This window comes from Podarcis raffonei, chromosome 7 (assembly GCF_027172205.1).
Source record: "Podarcis raffonei isolate rPodRaf1 chromosome 7, rPodRaf1.pri, whole genome shotgun sequence".
NCBI lineage: Eukaryota > Metazoa > Chordata > Lepidosauria > Squamata > Lacertidae > Podarcis > Podarcis raffonei.
The window spans coordinates 7,872,545-7,886,306 of NC_070608.1; the positions used below are offsets into that span (position 1 = coordinate 7,872,545).

A 13,762-nucleotide genomic window follows, 5' to 3' on the forward strand; every position below is an offset into this window, starting at 1 on the left:
TGGTGCATAAATTCCCACTATCAAATACTTCTCTCCTTGAAATTGAATTTCAATTGCCAAATATCTTCCTTGATCATCTTTAAAAATTTGTTTCGGTTGCAGCTTCTCCTTTGCATAAATCACCACTCCTCTCTTTTTTACTCTGTCTGAAGAAATAAATTCTTGTCCCAATCTTTTATTTATTAATAACTTTCTATGAGCTCTTGTCACATGGGTCTCCTGTAAACAAATTAGGTCCAATTGGTCTTTCTTCAAAGCATGAAATATATTTTTTCTCTTTCTAGGGATGTTCAAACCGTTACAATTCCAGGTAAGAAGCTGCAGGTCCATGATGGGGTTATTTACTCTTTCCTCCTACAGCTCCCAATTTTTGTTCTTCGTTTGTCGGTGGTTCCGTATCCGTATCTAATGAAGGATGCCGGTTAGCGCCAGCGCTTAATGGCGGATCTCACCCGGAGCTCCGGGAGAGGTCTGCTTCGTAGGTTCGGGTCCTGTCAGCTACGGCGGAGCGGGGACCCTCAAAATCACAGGCGTGTTGCCTGTGAACCGGAGACTCGGCGGGCACCTTTGCGCCCCCCCGACGCTGTGAAATAGCCTTTTTAAAGGCTGCGGATCAGCGGAGGGTGTGAGGAGCGGTGCTGAGAGTCGTCTTCACCCAGCCTGCGAAGCGAAGCCGCGTCGCCATTAGCGGAGAGCGCTGATTTCTTCCGGCGAAAATTGGATCAAAAAAACAACTATCCGTGAGTAGGATTGACCGCTAAAATACAATTGGACATTAAAATTAAAGAAATTGGGTACCGAGACGGATAAGCACTAAAAAGGAAGTCTGCTTTCCGTTCTGTAGCAAGATCAAAGCGAAAGGCACTCTAGCTGTAACTGTTTGAGAGGAAATTTGCGGAAATTAAGAAACCCACCACCAAAGCAAAGAACTCCCTCCCCGAAGGCAGAAGGGGGGGGAAGAAGATTTTAAAGTGTTTCTCTGCCAATTTTTAAAGAACTGAGTTAAATATCGCTGTTCTTATACCTGGGATCGGACTGCCGGAGGAAAGGAACCGGCTAAGGACTGTTGCTATAAGAAGGTTAAAAAGTATCTTTAATTGACTTTGGTTACTCTCAACTTGAAATATTTATTTTGTTGCATTGTAAAGTTACTTATTGGACATTATTGACTTGGATCCCTTAGAAAGAGAAAAGAACAATTGGAAGGGACTAGGAAAACTTTTGTTTATTTTTAAGAGAGTGTGGGACTATTTGGAGAAGTAAAAAATTGACTCTGCGCCCTCTAGAGGATTTACAAATTGTTACAGCAACAAGTGAAGTGTAAAATTTGAGAACTCTTGTTTGACAGTTTAAGAGTGTGGGAATGACCTTGACTAAAAGACTTTGTTATGGCAGATGGTAAAGACAAAGGGGATTTACAGGAAACAACTTTGAGATCTGGCAAACAATATAAAATTGACTCTTTCATGCAGAGAAGGGCTTCTGTATCAGGAGCCTCTGGAACTACAGCTGCTCCAAAGGCAAGAGTGAAAACAATGTCTACAGAAGAATCATTTGCCAAGGTACTGGAGAAGATAAATGACTCTTTGGAGGAACTAAAAAAGCAAGGTGCAGAAACTAAAGCACAAGTGGCTGAAACTAAAGTACAAGTTGCTGAAACAAATAAGAAAATTGAAGAAATCTCTGGGAAAATTGATTCAAATACAAAAAGTATAACTGACCTCGGGAATAAAGTGAACTCAAATGCAGAAGCAATTGGGAAAATACTGGAAGAATCATCTACAACAAGAAAGATAGCTGAGGAAGCTAAAGAAATTGCAACTGCTGCTGAAGGGAAATTTCCACCAGTGTTTAAGAAACTAGACGAATACGAACTGGCATTTTCTATGCAGGATATGCAACGCAAGGAGAGGAATTTAAGGATCAGACTTGTGCCGGAAAAGGAAGAAGACAACCTGGTGGACTATCTGACAAAAGAATTTTCTGACTTTTGGAAGCAGGAGCTGGATAAAGAAGAATTTAAGATAGAAAGCGCTTTCAGACTGGGAGCAAGGCAGAGGAAGAATCGACCCAGAGATTGTCTTATAACTCTAAGATCAAAGGAGGAGCGAGACAAAATATTGAACCTGCATTACCAAACAACCCTTCGAATTGAAGATTTTCATATTGAGATCTTCAAAGACATTCCTAAGAGTATCTTGGATGCAAGAGGACACTACAAGGACTTGGTGATATTGCTGAGAAGGAACTACATACCATTCAGGTGGGAGTTCCCCCAAGGCCTGTCTTTTAAATACAAGGGGAAGAAGAGAAGAATAAAGACTGTGAGTGATAAAGACAAGTTCTTGGGAGAACACGAAGAAGACCTACAGAAAGAGACGCATCCAGCTCTCAGCCTGACCCTAATCCAGGCAGCTGTTTACATCTACATCCCCTTCCTTCACATAGCTTCATACACAACATGCTGGGAAGACTTAGCAGTCCTCCTTGCCTACCAGATTCTCCTCTCCTGTAGTCCTGGGGTGATGGGGAAATTTCCAAGAACTGTCAAGATACCCAAGTAACTAGTGTGGAGAATTTTTATGATGGGGTAGGGGTGTAACTAACCTTCACTTGTAAGGACCAAGAGTAAGGAAAGTGCTCTACTGGCATTTTGAGAGTTGACTCAATGAGTGTCTTATAGAAAGGGGAGAAACGAACTCATCAGTGGGATAACTATTGTTCTGTAGCTTCACAATAAGGGTTTAGTCACTCACAGAACAGAGAAAGGAATTCAAGAATTCAAGAGAGTGTATATGTTTATATATTAAGCGGAATCCCCTCATTGTGTTTGCTTCTAGGAACATGGATATCTGCTCCCTTCATATTGCCTTAATAAGAACAATTTTTCCAATACTTCACTGATCAATCATAGGTGAATTCCCTGCATTGGACTTGGATCACTTGAAATGACCCAGCCTATTCTACGTACCTGTTAAAATACATTAATCTCATTTTGTCTGGATACAATGTTTGTTCTCTCCCTTTTCAAAACCTCAGGAAGTCACCTTCCTGAGTCTGAGTTAGACTATTGGTCTATCAAGATCAGGACTTGTCAAACAGACTCTCAGTGCCACTCTGTAACATTTTAAAAAGTGGTCTTTTCAACCCTACCTGGGGGTGCTTGGGAACCACCCTTCTGCAAGCACTGCAGCTCTGGCCTCTCCTGTGAATGTTTCACCCAACCTTCTGACGAACTACAGATCAGCAGTCTTCAGAGAAGGTGAGTGCAAGAGAACAAGGACACAACATCTTGCACTGGAATGGCAGGTCCTAAAGACTTAAGAGAAAAAAATGTGTCCCCACTCATGCCCCATGGAAAAAATGATAAATCTTACCAGTCTCACTCAAAGGTGCAAAAGGATCCCTCCTGGTCTTTGTCTGGGTTTAATTTGATTCTCTGCCTCATAAGACAAGAGGATGCTCTTTAATAGGATATGAAGATATGAAGATAATTATCAGTTCACCAAGGAGGAGGAGACTATTGTCATATATGTCCCTAAAGGCTACAGTCATGGAGACTAGGTTTGTAATTGGTTCTGGACGAAGCAGCTCATGTCTCACATATTTCTTTATCTGTACCAGACAAATGGAATAAATCAAGATCTCATCCACACATTTCTAATCAAGACTGTCTAAGCAAGATAGCAACTTCCTGGCCTTTTAATGGCCAAAAGCATTTGTCCCTATGTGCCTTTTATTGGGTGGGGGAGTTGACTATTGGTGGGGAGACATGACTACATAGGGTGGGAGGGGAGGTTGCTCTTGAGCAGGCCAACTAGGTGGAGGGGGGCAAGGAATCAGAGTCATTTATTTATTTTCATTTATTTATTTTCATTTATTTTATAAAATATATACACTGCTTGATTGTAAAAAAAGAAATAAAAACACCCCAAAGCAGCTTACAAAAGAATAAACAGAAAAATCAAGAAAAATCACAACCATACTTTAAAACATGCAAAAGTTAAAATACTGAAGCAGATCGAATATATGTTAAGCTTCTTTACATGATATATTGTGCTTACAGTATTATCATTTGAACTCCAATTAACATTAATATCTATTTAATATCTATATGGAGCCATTGGATGCAGTCATTAGGAGTTTTGGAGCAAGGTATCAGCAGTGTGATGATGTTGACACACAGCTTTCCCTTTCCATAACATAGGAATTGGGAGAGGCTGTAAATGCTTTGAACCAGTATCTGGATGCAGTAGTGGTCTGGATGAGGGCTGAAATCTATTAAGATGGGGGCTCTTTGGGTGGGTGGTTCCCGTGTTTTGGAAATTGGCAAGTTCCCTGTTCTGAGTGGGGTTGCACTCTCTTTGAAGGAGCAAGTGTGAAGTTTGGCGGTACTTCTGGATACATCTCTGTCACTAGATGCTCAGGTGTCCTCTGTGACTAGGAGCGCCTTTTCCAGCTATGGCAATTTCTGGACAGGGATAGCCTGACTACTGCAAGAGCATGTATAGGTAACCTCATGGCTAGATTACTGTGATGTGCTTGATGTGGGGCTGCTCTTGGGTCTGGTTTGGAAGTTCCAGCAGATGCAATATGCTGCTGCCAGATTGCTGATGGGAGCTTCTCATTGAGAACATGTGATGCCATTATTAAAACAGCTGTTCTGGCTGCTGCTGAGCCGGGTTCAAGATTCTTGCATTGATTTACCCAGCCCCGAACAACTTGGCTCTAGGATACCTCAGGGATCACCTGAACCCTTATATTCCAGCTTGAGGAATTAGACCATTTGCATAAGTATCTTTGGTCTTTCTCTCTGTTGCTGAGGTTCATTTGACAACAAAAAGAATTTAAGCCTGGTCCTGTGGAACACCCTGCTGATAGAGATTTGGTAGCCACTTTCTGTGTCAACTTTTAAGTTCCTGCTGAAAACTTTTCTATTGTGCCAGGCCTATACGAGCAATTAGAGTACTTCCTCCACAATGGTCTATTGATATTTGTTGTTGCTGCTGTTGAAAATACCCTTTAATAGCCATACTGTCAGGAGGTCCTACACATGAGTAGGAGTCCGGCAGAGATACATGCCCAACTGGCATGTTCTCTCTCTCCTGGTCATTCATTTGGGAGATTCAAAAGCTTTCTCCAGTCTGAACATCACAGCGATTGATACCAAGAGGCATCAGCATAGGCCGTCAGTGTTCAGACTCAATAGCACAACAATTTGGCTAAACTACTTTTAATTACATATATACACTCGGAGCATCGTAACTCAGCTCCTTCCTCTTCAGCATCAGACTGCAAAGAGAGAGAACAAGGGACAAAAATCCTACATCATGGAAACACAGTAATAAAAACATCCTGTCTCTGCCACTTACCACAATGTGGAATGAAAACATACACCTTCATGTGATAAAAACAATCCCATGACTGCAACACTGGGAGTAAATCCTAGCACATACTGCTATTGGCATGTTCTATTATCTCTTTATTATTATTTTTAATATTGTTATTTTTAGTTATTTTATTTTTAGTAGTTTTATTTTTATTATTTTTATTATTAGTTGGAATATTTTCAAAGGAGTTATCTGATGTATTTTCAAAGGTTTGGGAGCTATATATGTGTGTGTATGTGTATATATTTTATAATATTATGTGTATGTGTGTGTGTGATATTTTAAAATATAACTATATAACTATATATTAAAATATAAATTAAAACTCGGGTAGTTAATCCACTATGCAAAGAACCTATTTTCTACATAATTTATAATTTCCTTACAGACGATTGGCATGATCCCCCCCCCATTACATCTCTTAAGGAAATATTTTCAGTTGATTTTTTTTCAATGTCCTTCAATCCAGGAGACATTTACTATACCCCTGAAATGACACCAGAAAATAGCCACATGAAATCACTTTAAAATAAGCAAAGAGCAATAAGAAAGTGAAGCAAACACTAAGTACTAAAAGCATCACATATCAGCAGTTGAAGAAATGAGATGATGGTTCATCTCTGTTCCTCCCCAGGCATATACAATCAACAGTGAAAAGCAGCAGGTTTACAAAAAAAGAGGGCTAAAGGGAACATAGATTGTCATAGGAAGAGGTGTAATTGTGGAGCTCTCTGATTATTTTGAATGTATCACACCTGGGTCTGGATTGGGACATTATTGGCCTCCTCTCTGCAGTCTTCCTCCTCCTTGAAAAGCCTCTGGAGTATGACTTTCATGCTCTCCCTAGATTGACCCCTCTTTCTCCTCCCAACCAGGAAATAAATCAGTGGCTTAATGCTGCTGTTTAGGCAGCAGCATAAGGCCCCAACGTGTAGTGCATTACGAAATGTAAGATGGGGGAAAGAAAATATTAAATAAAGGAAACTAAATGGGAAAGCAAACATGAGGGAAAAGAGGAGCACCATCAGGATGGCTATTAAAACATTTCCTTGCTGCCTCTGCTGTGATCTCAAGCAAAGTTTGATGAAGAGGATCAGAGTGGAGGCAGTCATGAGCGGGAGGCAAAGCACAGTGCTCACCAGCAACTGGTACCAACCAAAAGCTACTCCAAAGACTACAATGTCATTAAGGATGTGCACGAGAGTGAGCAGGAAAGCAAGGCTCCATATGATGGTGCACACAATGATGGACAGGTTGGGTGGCCGGCGACATCGATGCCAAATGGGGAAGACGACAGAAACACAGCTGTCGATGCTGATGGCTGTCAGCAGAAATTGACCGATGAGGTTCATGGAGAAAAAGCAATAGGCACTTATGATCACTAAATAGTGAACATCAAAATTGACAAGATGCGAATGAGAATTATCGAGGAAGACAATTATCCTCCAAGGAACTGAGCCCAGGAGGACCCCAAGGTCAGCAACAGCCAAATTCAGGATATAGGTTGCGAAAGCAGTCCTTTTCATGCAAAATCCTAGAATCCAGATGACAGTTCCATTCCCTAAAAGTCCAAGGACACTAATGAGGAAAATGCAGACAAGGATAATAATAATCGTTACGTCATATGACGGTATTTCGTCAACAAAATCAGTATAGTCTGGGAGCTCGGTTGCATTGTGTACTCTATTATATTCCTCTTCAGCACCCAAAGGGATTGGAGAGTGCAGGCCATTATTGACCATGATGTTCAATCTCTTCTCTTTCAGCTACTTCTTGCAGAGTCACCTACTGGGAAAAATAGAGAAAAAAGTGAAGTTTGTTTATGTTATAAAGCTGAAAACTATTGCACTGCTTCCTGCAGTTGGTTATAAATCTCTCTTTTTTGTTCTCATTGTCAATTGAAAGGGGAGAGATCAGCGTGGAGCGCTGAGATCTCGCTTCAGTGACGTTACTTTCTTAGGGAGCAACTCTTTGGACTAGAAGCGGTCGTAAATCAAGCAAGTTCAAATTCAGCTGGAATAAAGTTACGTCAGATTCAAACCCTGCTCATCAGCTGTGCTGCTTCTGCTCTGTCTGAGCCTGGTAGAAGGAAAACAAGCCTTTAAGAACATATTCTAAGCTGAGTTACCCAGTTACATGACTGAGCTGAATGGGCTTGGGATCCAGCATAAATCCCCCCTCTCTGGCCCCATCCTGAGAACAACCCCAGAACATGCCTTTTCTAGGACTTACATAGGATTCAGTCCAAGCAGCCTCAGCTCAGCTGGCTGAGTGCCACATGAACAAGAGAGATCATACAGTGAGATAAAACATTGTATCTCTTCTTTGTCCTCTTTTGGTTCTCACCCAATGTTACAACCCTTGACCTGACCCAGTTTATTCTGCAACATCTGCTAACACTCAAAGGACTCAATGATTCTGGATCTAATGTTCTCTCCCTCCATCTGTCCCTCTGAACAAAACAATGGCCCTATACTGCACCGGAGCAGAGCTTTTTCGGGCCAGAACTTTTCTCCAATTATTATTATTATTATTAAAAATACAGTGGTACCTCAGGTTAAGTACTTAATTCATTCTGGAGGTCCGTACTTAACCTGAAACTGTTCTTAACCTGAAGCACCACTTTAGCTGCTGCTGCACCGCCACCGGAGCCCGATTTCTGTTCTCATCCTGAAGCAAAGTTCTTAACCTGAAGCACTATTTCTGGGTTAGCTGACTGTAACCTGAAGTGTATGTAACCTGAAGCATATGTAACCTGAGGTACCACTGTACTGAGTGTTTCTCCGCTTGGCCAATCAAGAGTGGGCAAGGGAGTGGCCCATCAGGACCCAGCACTCCTCCTTTTCGCCACGTGCATCATCATCACCCAAGCTCAGGGCTCTTCTGCAAAGTCTGGGGGCTTGCATTGCAGCGCCAACGGAGTGGGGCCATTTGATGCTGCCGCTCCCTCCTCCTTCGTCCATGTTGCTCCCAGGTGGCAGTTTCACTTGGAGGTGTACCACAGGTGAAACTGCTGCCACTCCTGAGTCCCTCTGCCACCTGGAAACTGCCCTGTCACTCCTATTTGCATGCGCCAGCTGGAGAGGTAGGGCAGCTCCGTCGGCTGGCAGAACTGACGGATGGGGTCAGGGAGGCTTTTGGGGGGGCTCTTTGGGCTCTAGGGTGGGTCATTTCAGGGTGCTCCCCATTATACGTGATTTTGCACATGCGCAGGGGCTTGTAATGGTACTCCCGTGTAAATGGGGAGCCATCTGTACTACAAAGGGGCTCACTCCAGATTAAATTATGTTAGGATTACATCCTTAGACAAGGAGGTAGGCTTTATGTTTAGAGGTGCCAGAACAAAGTTATCTGCAATACAATTAGTCATTTAGGTTTTTTTTAAAGTAATTACTTGATGGGGGGCAGCTGCTCCCTATACCCCCCTGGCTACACCCATGCTTAGACATGAATAAAAACTTCCTTCTACCATCTCAAAATTTGTGGTTCCTATTTTTTATTTTTCAAAGTACTGTACCATCAAGTCCCACATTGGGTACTTCCTTCACATCCACGAAGGATAGTGATTGTGTCTTATTTCTCCCCCCTGAGGAGTCAAAAGATAGAAGGAGACTCCGTCAAGCACGTATCAGTTGTCTTCTGGTGGTTCCAGAAAGCTTCACTTCCGTAACGACAATCATTCGTCTTACCTTTAGGAGAAAATGCAGCGAAGATCCTCCAGCCCCGGTTGAACTGCGTTACTTCCAGCACTGAGAGATACACTTGCAGCCAGATCAGTAACTTGTTATCCGAAAGGAGCCTTGCGGAAGAAACAAAAGGAAAGCCAAACCCAGTATTTGAGGACAGGGGAAAAAACCTTCCTCCACCCTACTTTCCAGAGATATGAAGACGCTCTCTTGAAAAACCATTACCGACCGAGTTAGGAGATGAAAGACGGGGACAAATGAAATAGTTAAAACTCAGGGAATTTCATGGTAGTAACAGCAGCAACCGGGACAGAGCGATGTGACCCCATTGCTCTCAGAGTGAAGCTAATTTTAGAAGTAAGATACTAAGTTTGGCAGGCAAATGGGAAGGGAAGTGAGGAGGCGGTGCCTCTGGGAAGGGTCTGCAGTCGGAATGAAGGGTGTGCATGAAAGGATCTGAGTATGGATTACCAGATATTTTTCAATGAATCCGGGGACACTTATTATTATTATTATTATTATTATTATTATTATTATTATTATTATTATTATTTTGAAGCTGAGTAGCAGCAGGAAGTCAGTAGTGGGGATGGTGAGGCAAACAGTTCTGCAGCAGGAATGAAGGCTGTGTGTGAAAGGATTTAGAGTGGAAGCTGGTAGGGACCTTGTGGGTAAGGAAAAAAGCCTGAAGGGACGCTTGGAGGGGCCTCGGGGATTGTCGCAAATTTTAGACAACCCTAAATGCCCTTTCTAAGAAGTGAGTCTATTGAGCGCAGACTTCCTTTGCAGTGAATAAGTCATAGGGTTGCACAGAGAGAGATCCCAGGACAGGTCGAATATCTGAAAGGAGAGTGGTGAGGATTTGTTATTGGAAATGGAAGGGGGAAGGAACTAGCAGGTGAGGAAGAAAGAGAAAAGGAGAGAGTTTTTTTTAAAAAAAATAATTTATTGTGAGAATAGTCAACTTCTATAAAGAAGACTGATCGCCAAAGAATTGATGCTTTTGAATTATGGCGCTGGAGGAGACTCTTGAGAGTCCCATGGACTGCAAGAAGATCAAACCTCTCCATTCTGAAGGAAATCAGCCCTGAGTGCTCACTGGAAGGACAGATTGTGAAGCTGAGGCTCCAGTACTTTGGCCACCTCATGAGAAGAGAAGACTCCCTGGAGAAGACCCTGATGTTAGGAAAGATGGAGGGCACAAGGAGAAGGGGGCGACAGAGGACGAGATGGTTGGATAGTGTTTTCGAGGTTACCAGCATAAGTTTGACCAAACTGCGGGAGGCAGTGGAGGACAGAGGTGCCTGGCATTCTCTGGTCCATGGGGTCACGAAGAGTCGGACACGACTAAACGACTAAACAACAACAAATGCAGTCTGCAGCAAAGCAGTTCAGGGACATTGTCTGTAACATTTTGACTGCAAAGAGTCTAGCTTCTAAACGTGAAGGATGTAGCTTTGTTACCTTTGCTCTGAGCACATTCTTGGTTGTAGGAAGCAAAGGAGGAACCAGATCTCTGTTTGCATGGAGAAGATCCCAGGTGTCATTCTTGGTATCTGCAGGTAGGACTGGGAAAATCCCTGCCTGAAAAGGTGGACAGGTGCTGCCAGCCAGTGCCAACCAGCATCTCCCACCTGGCATTCTCCAGATGATTTGGACTACAATTCTCATCATCCCTGATCATTAGTCATGCTGGCTGTGGATAGTGGGAGTTGGAGTTTGCAGGGTTTCAGGTAGGGAAAAGGTGTGCTAGGCACAGGGAGCCTCCAGCCAGCAGGCCAAATGAGACCTAATTTTGCTGGTAAGGCTGTTTCTCCCAAACCTCAGCCACCTGTCACACACATGATATCATATGTGCTATCAACTCTGGGCCATGTAAAGAATACATGACTAGAAAGGAACTACCAGGAGGTAGGTTTGGCATGTGGAGCTCACTATCAGCTGTTTGGTACAGACAGCAAACCCATTTAAAGTTGTCTCTTTGCTGGAAGGATTTGGCTGCAAACTCTGCCTTCAAATGGATGGGTTCCCACCCACTTTTCATACTTGCCAACCTGTCTGCAAAGAAGAAGAGTTTGGATTTGATATCCCGCTTTATCACTACCCGAAGGAGTCTCAAAGCAGCTAACATTCTCCTTCCCCTTCCTCCCCCACAGGAAACACTCTGTGAGATGAGTGGGGCTGAGAGACTTCAAAGAATTGTGACTAGCCCAAGGTCACCCAGCATCTGCATGTGGAGAAGTGGGGAAGCGAACCGGGTTCACCAGATTACGAGTCCACCGCTCTTAACCACTACATCACACTGGCTCTCATAGAATCATAGTATTGTAGAGCTGGAAAGCTCCATCTAGTCCAACCCTTTGCAATGCAAGAATCTTTTACCCAGCACACGGCTCAAACCCACAACCCTGAGATCAAGTTCTGTGCTCTGCTCGGTCTAAACAGAAGGAGGAAGAAAGCCTGTTTGCAGCACAGTCTGGATCCAAATCAGTATAATTGTATATAATATAAAGGAGATTTCTCTATCCTAATTTATTAGCTACTTGCAGGAAACCAAATTACTGCTTCAGAAGCTGAAAGTGGCTGCCTCAGAGAAAGTGGAGGCTGTTCTGTTAGGGCAAATGAGGCAATAACCCACCAACCTATTTCTGTCTGCTTTTCAACTTCTTTCTCCTTAGTTGACCCTTGTAGAACTCAACAGGGAGGAGGATGGAACAGAAAACCAAAATTTGTTGACTCGGCCTGTCGTTGGTTCCGGCTCCACAAATTATTGGGCTCAATGGTTCTGATGCATGTCGGCCACTCCTGCCCAGAGCTATCCTCTTCTCACTGCATGGATAACAGAACCTAGTAACAGAGATGATCTTGTGGATCTTCTTGCCCTATCTGAATATTGGTTGGCTGGTTGTATTTATATCCCATCATTTTGTTTTTTCTTTTTATACTTCCCTCTCAATATAAAACACACACACACACACACACACACACACACACACACAAACCCCAACTACAGTCACTAGCAAAAACCAAGTGTAAACACTGTAAATTCAGATATAGAAAATGTAAATACAGATAAAGTGACAAGGGGTCACTTCTAAGTAAGTTCCATTTTTTCACTAAGTGTGTGTAATATTTGGGGATGTGTGATAACCTTGTATAGTAAGTGTTCAGTGGATTGAAACTGGCTGTAAGAACATTTTCCATTTATTCCTAAGTATTATTTGAAAGTTTGATCTCAGAGAGATCAGAAGAATAGGCAATAGGCAAATGTTTCCATCACATTATTTTTTTAAAAATAAAATCAATTATAAATATGTCCCATGTTGCTTTCTGTGATACAACAATAAAAGCAATCACATTGCAAAACTTAAATACTATGAGCACAGAGGGGTAAAATAATCACTATTAGAGGAGGTTAAGGGGGGGAAACACAGGACTGAGAGCTACCAGGCCAGTTTTAGCCCCACTTGGCCAAGTACGTTGGTCTTTTTATAGCTGCTTCTGAAATAACATACTGTGCAGGGGAGAAGGAGGGGTGTTGGATGGAGAGAAAGAAGACCCTAGGATCGTGTGTGCTGCCCACTAGGTCCAAGTGGAATGCAATGCTGGTCCAGTAGATGGCAGCATTTGCCTGTTGAAATGGCCCTTGTCACCCACTCCCCCCCACCACATTTTGGCCAGCTCCTAAACAGATGCAAGTCACTGAACTTCCCAAGATTTAAGTTTATATGGAACATGATTTTTGAACTTTGAGACAATGCCTTTCCCATAGGACTATTGGTTCTCTACCCATCCTTTGTGATTGTGTTGCATTTTCCTAAGACATACTTTTTGCACTTAGTTGTAAGCTGCAATCCACTACCCATTTAGGCTGGAGTAAGCCGCATTGAATGGGACGCGGGTGGTGCTGTGGGTTAAACCACAGAGCCTAGGACTTGCCGATCAGAAGGTCGGCGGTTCGAATCCCCGCAACGGGGTGAGCTCCCGTTGCTCGGTCCCTGCTCCTGCCAACCTGGCAGTTCGAAAGCACGTCAAGTGCAAGTAGATAAATAGGTACCAGTCCGGCGGGAAGGTAAACGGCGTTTCCGTGCGCTGCTCTGGTTCGCCAGAAGCAGTTTAGTCATGCTGGCCACATGATGGAGAAGAGGAGGTTAAGGGGTGATATGATAGCCATGTTCAAATATATAAAAGGATGTCACATAGAGGAAGGAGAAAGGTTGTTTTCTGCTGCTCCAGAGAAGCGGACACGGAGCAATGGATCCAGGAACACACATTAAAAATAATGATAATTATTAGCCTAGATGCAATGACTAACCTAGACAGCATCTTAAAAAGCAGAGACATCACCTTGCCGACAAAGGTCCATATAGTTAAAGCTATGGTTTTCCCAGTAGTGATGTATGGAAGTCAGAGCTGGACCACAAAGAAGGCTGATCGCCGAAGAATTAACGGGACGACAGAGGACGAGATAGTTGGATAGTGTTCTCGAAGCTACCAGCATGAGTTTGACCAAACTGCGGGAGGCAGTGGAAGACAGGAGTGCTTGGTGTGCTCTGGTCCCATGGGGTCACGAAGAGTCGGACACGACTAAACGACTAAACAATAACAACAACAAGGCTTTATCTTTGTTTTAACAGGGAGTATAACTGTTCAATTGTGTCTCTGATCCTGCATTTTGGAGTGTCC

The 13,762-nt window shown here is 43.1% G+C and overlaps 1 protein-coding gene across 1 annotated transcript; it reads right to left on the reverse strand.

Moving 5' to 3' along the window:
- Window positions 1–5,724: 5,724 nt before the first annotated feature.
- LOC128416850 (proto-oncogene Mas-like) lies at window positions 5,725–9,217 on the reverse strand. The gene is made up of 2 exons (XM_053394868.1): window positions 9,080–9,217; window positions 5,725–7,178 (listed from the first exon to the last, which is right to left on the reverse strand). Exon 2 carries the CDS (start codon window positions 7,130–7,132, stop codon window positions 6,140–6,142), a length of 993 nt encoding a protein of 330 aa, XP_053250843.1. The 5' UTR covers window positions 7,133–7,178; window positions 9,080–9,217; the 3' UTR covers window positions 5,725–6,139.
- Window positions 9,218–13,762: the final 4,545 nt, after the last annotated feature.

What these genes read in the sequence shown, in the direction of transcription:
- LOC128416850 (XM_053394868.1), bottom strand. Translation starts at nt 7,132, where the DNA reads ATGGTCAATAATGGCCTGCACTCTCCAATCCCTTTGGGTGCTGAAGAG.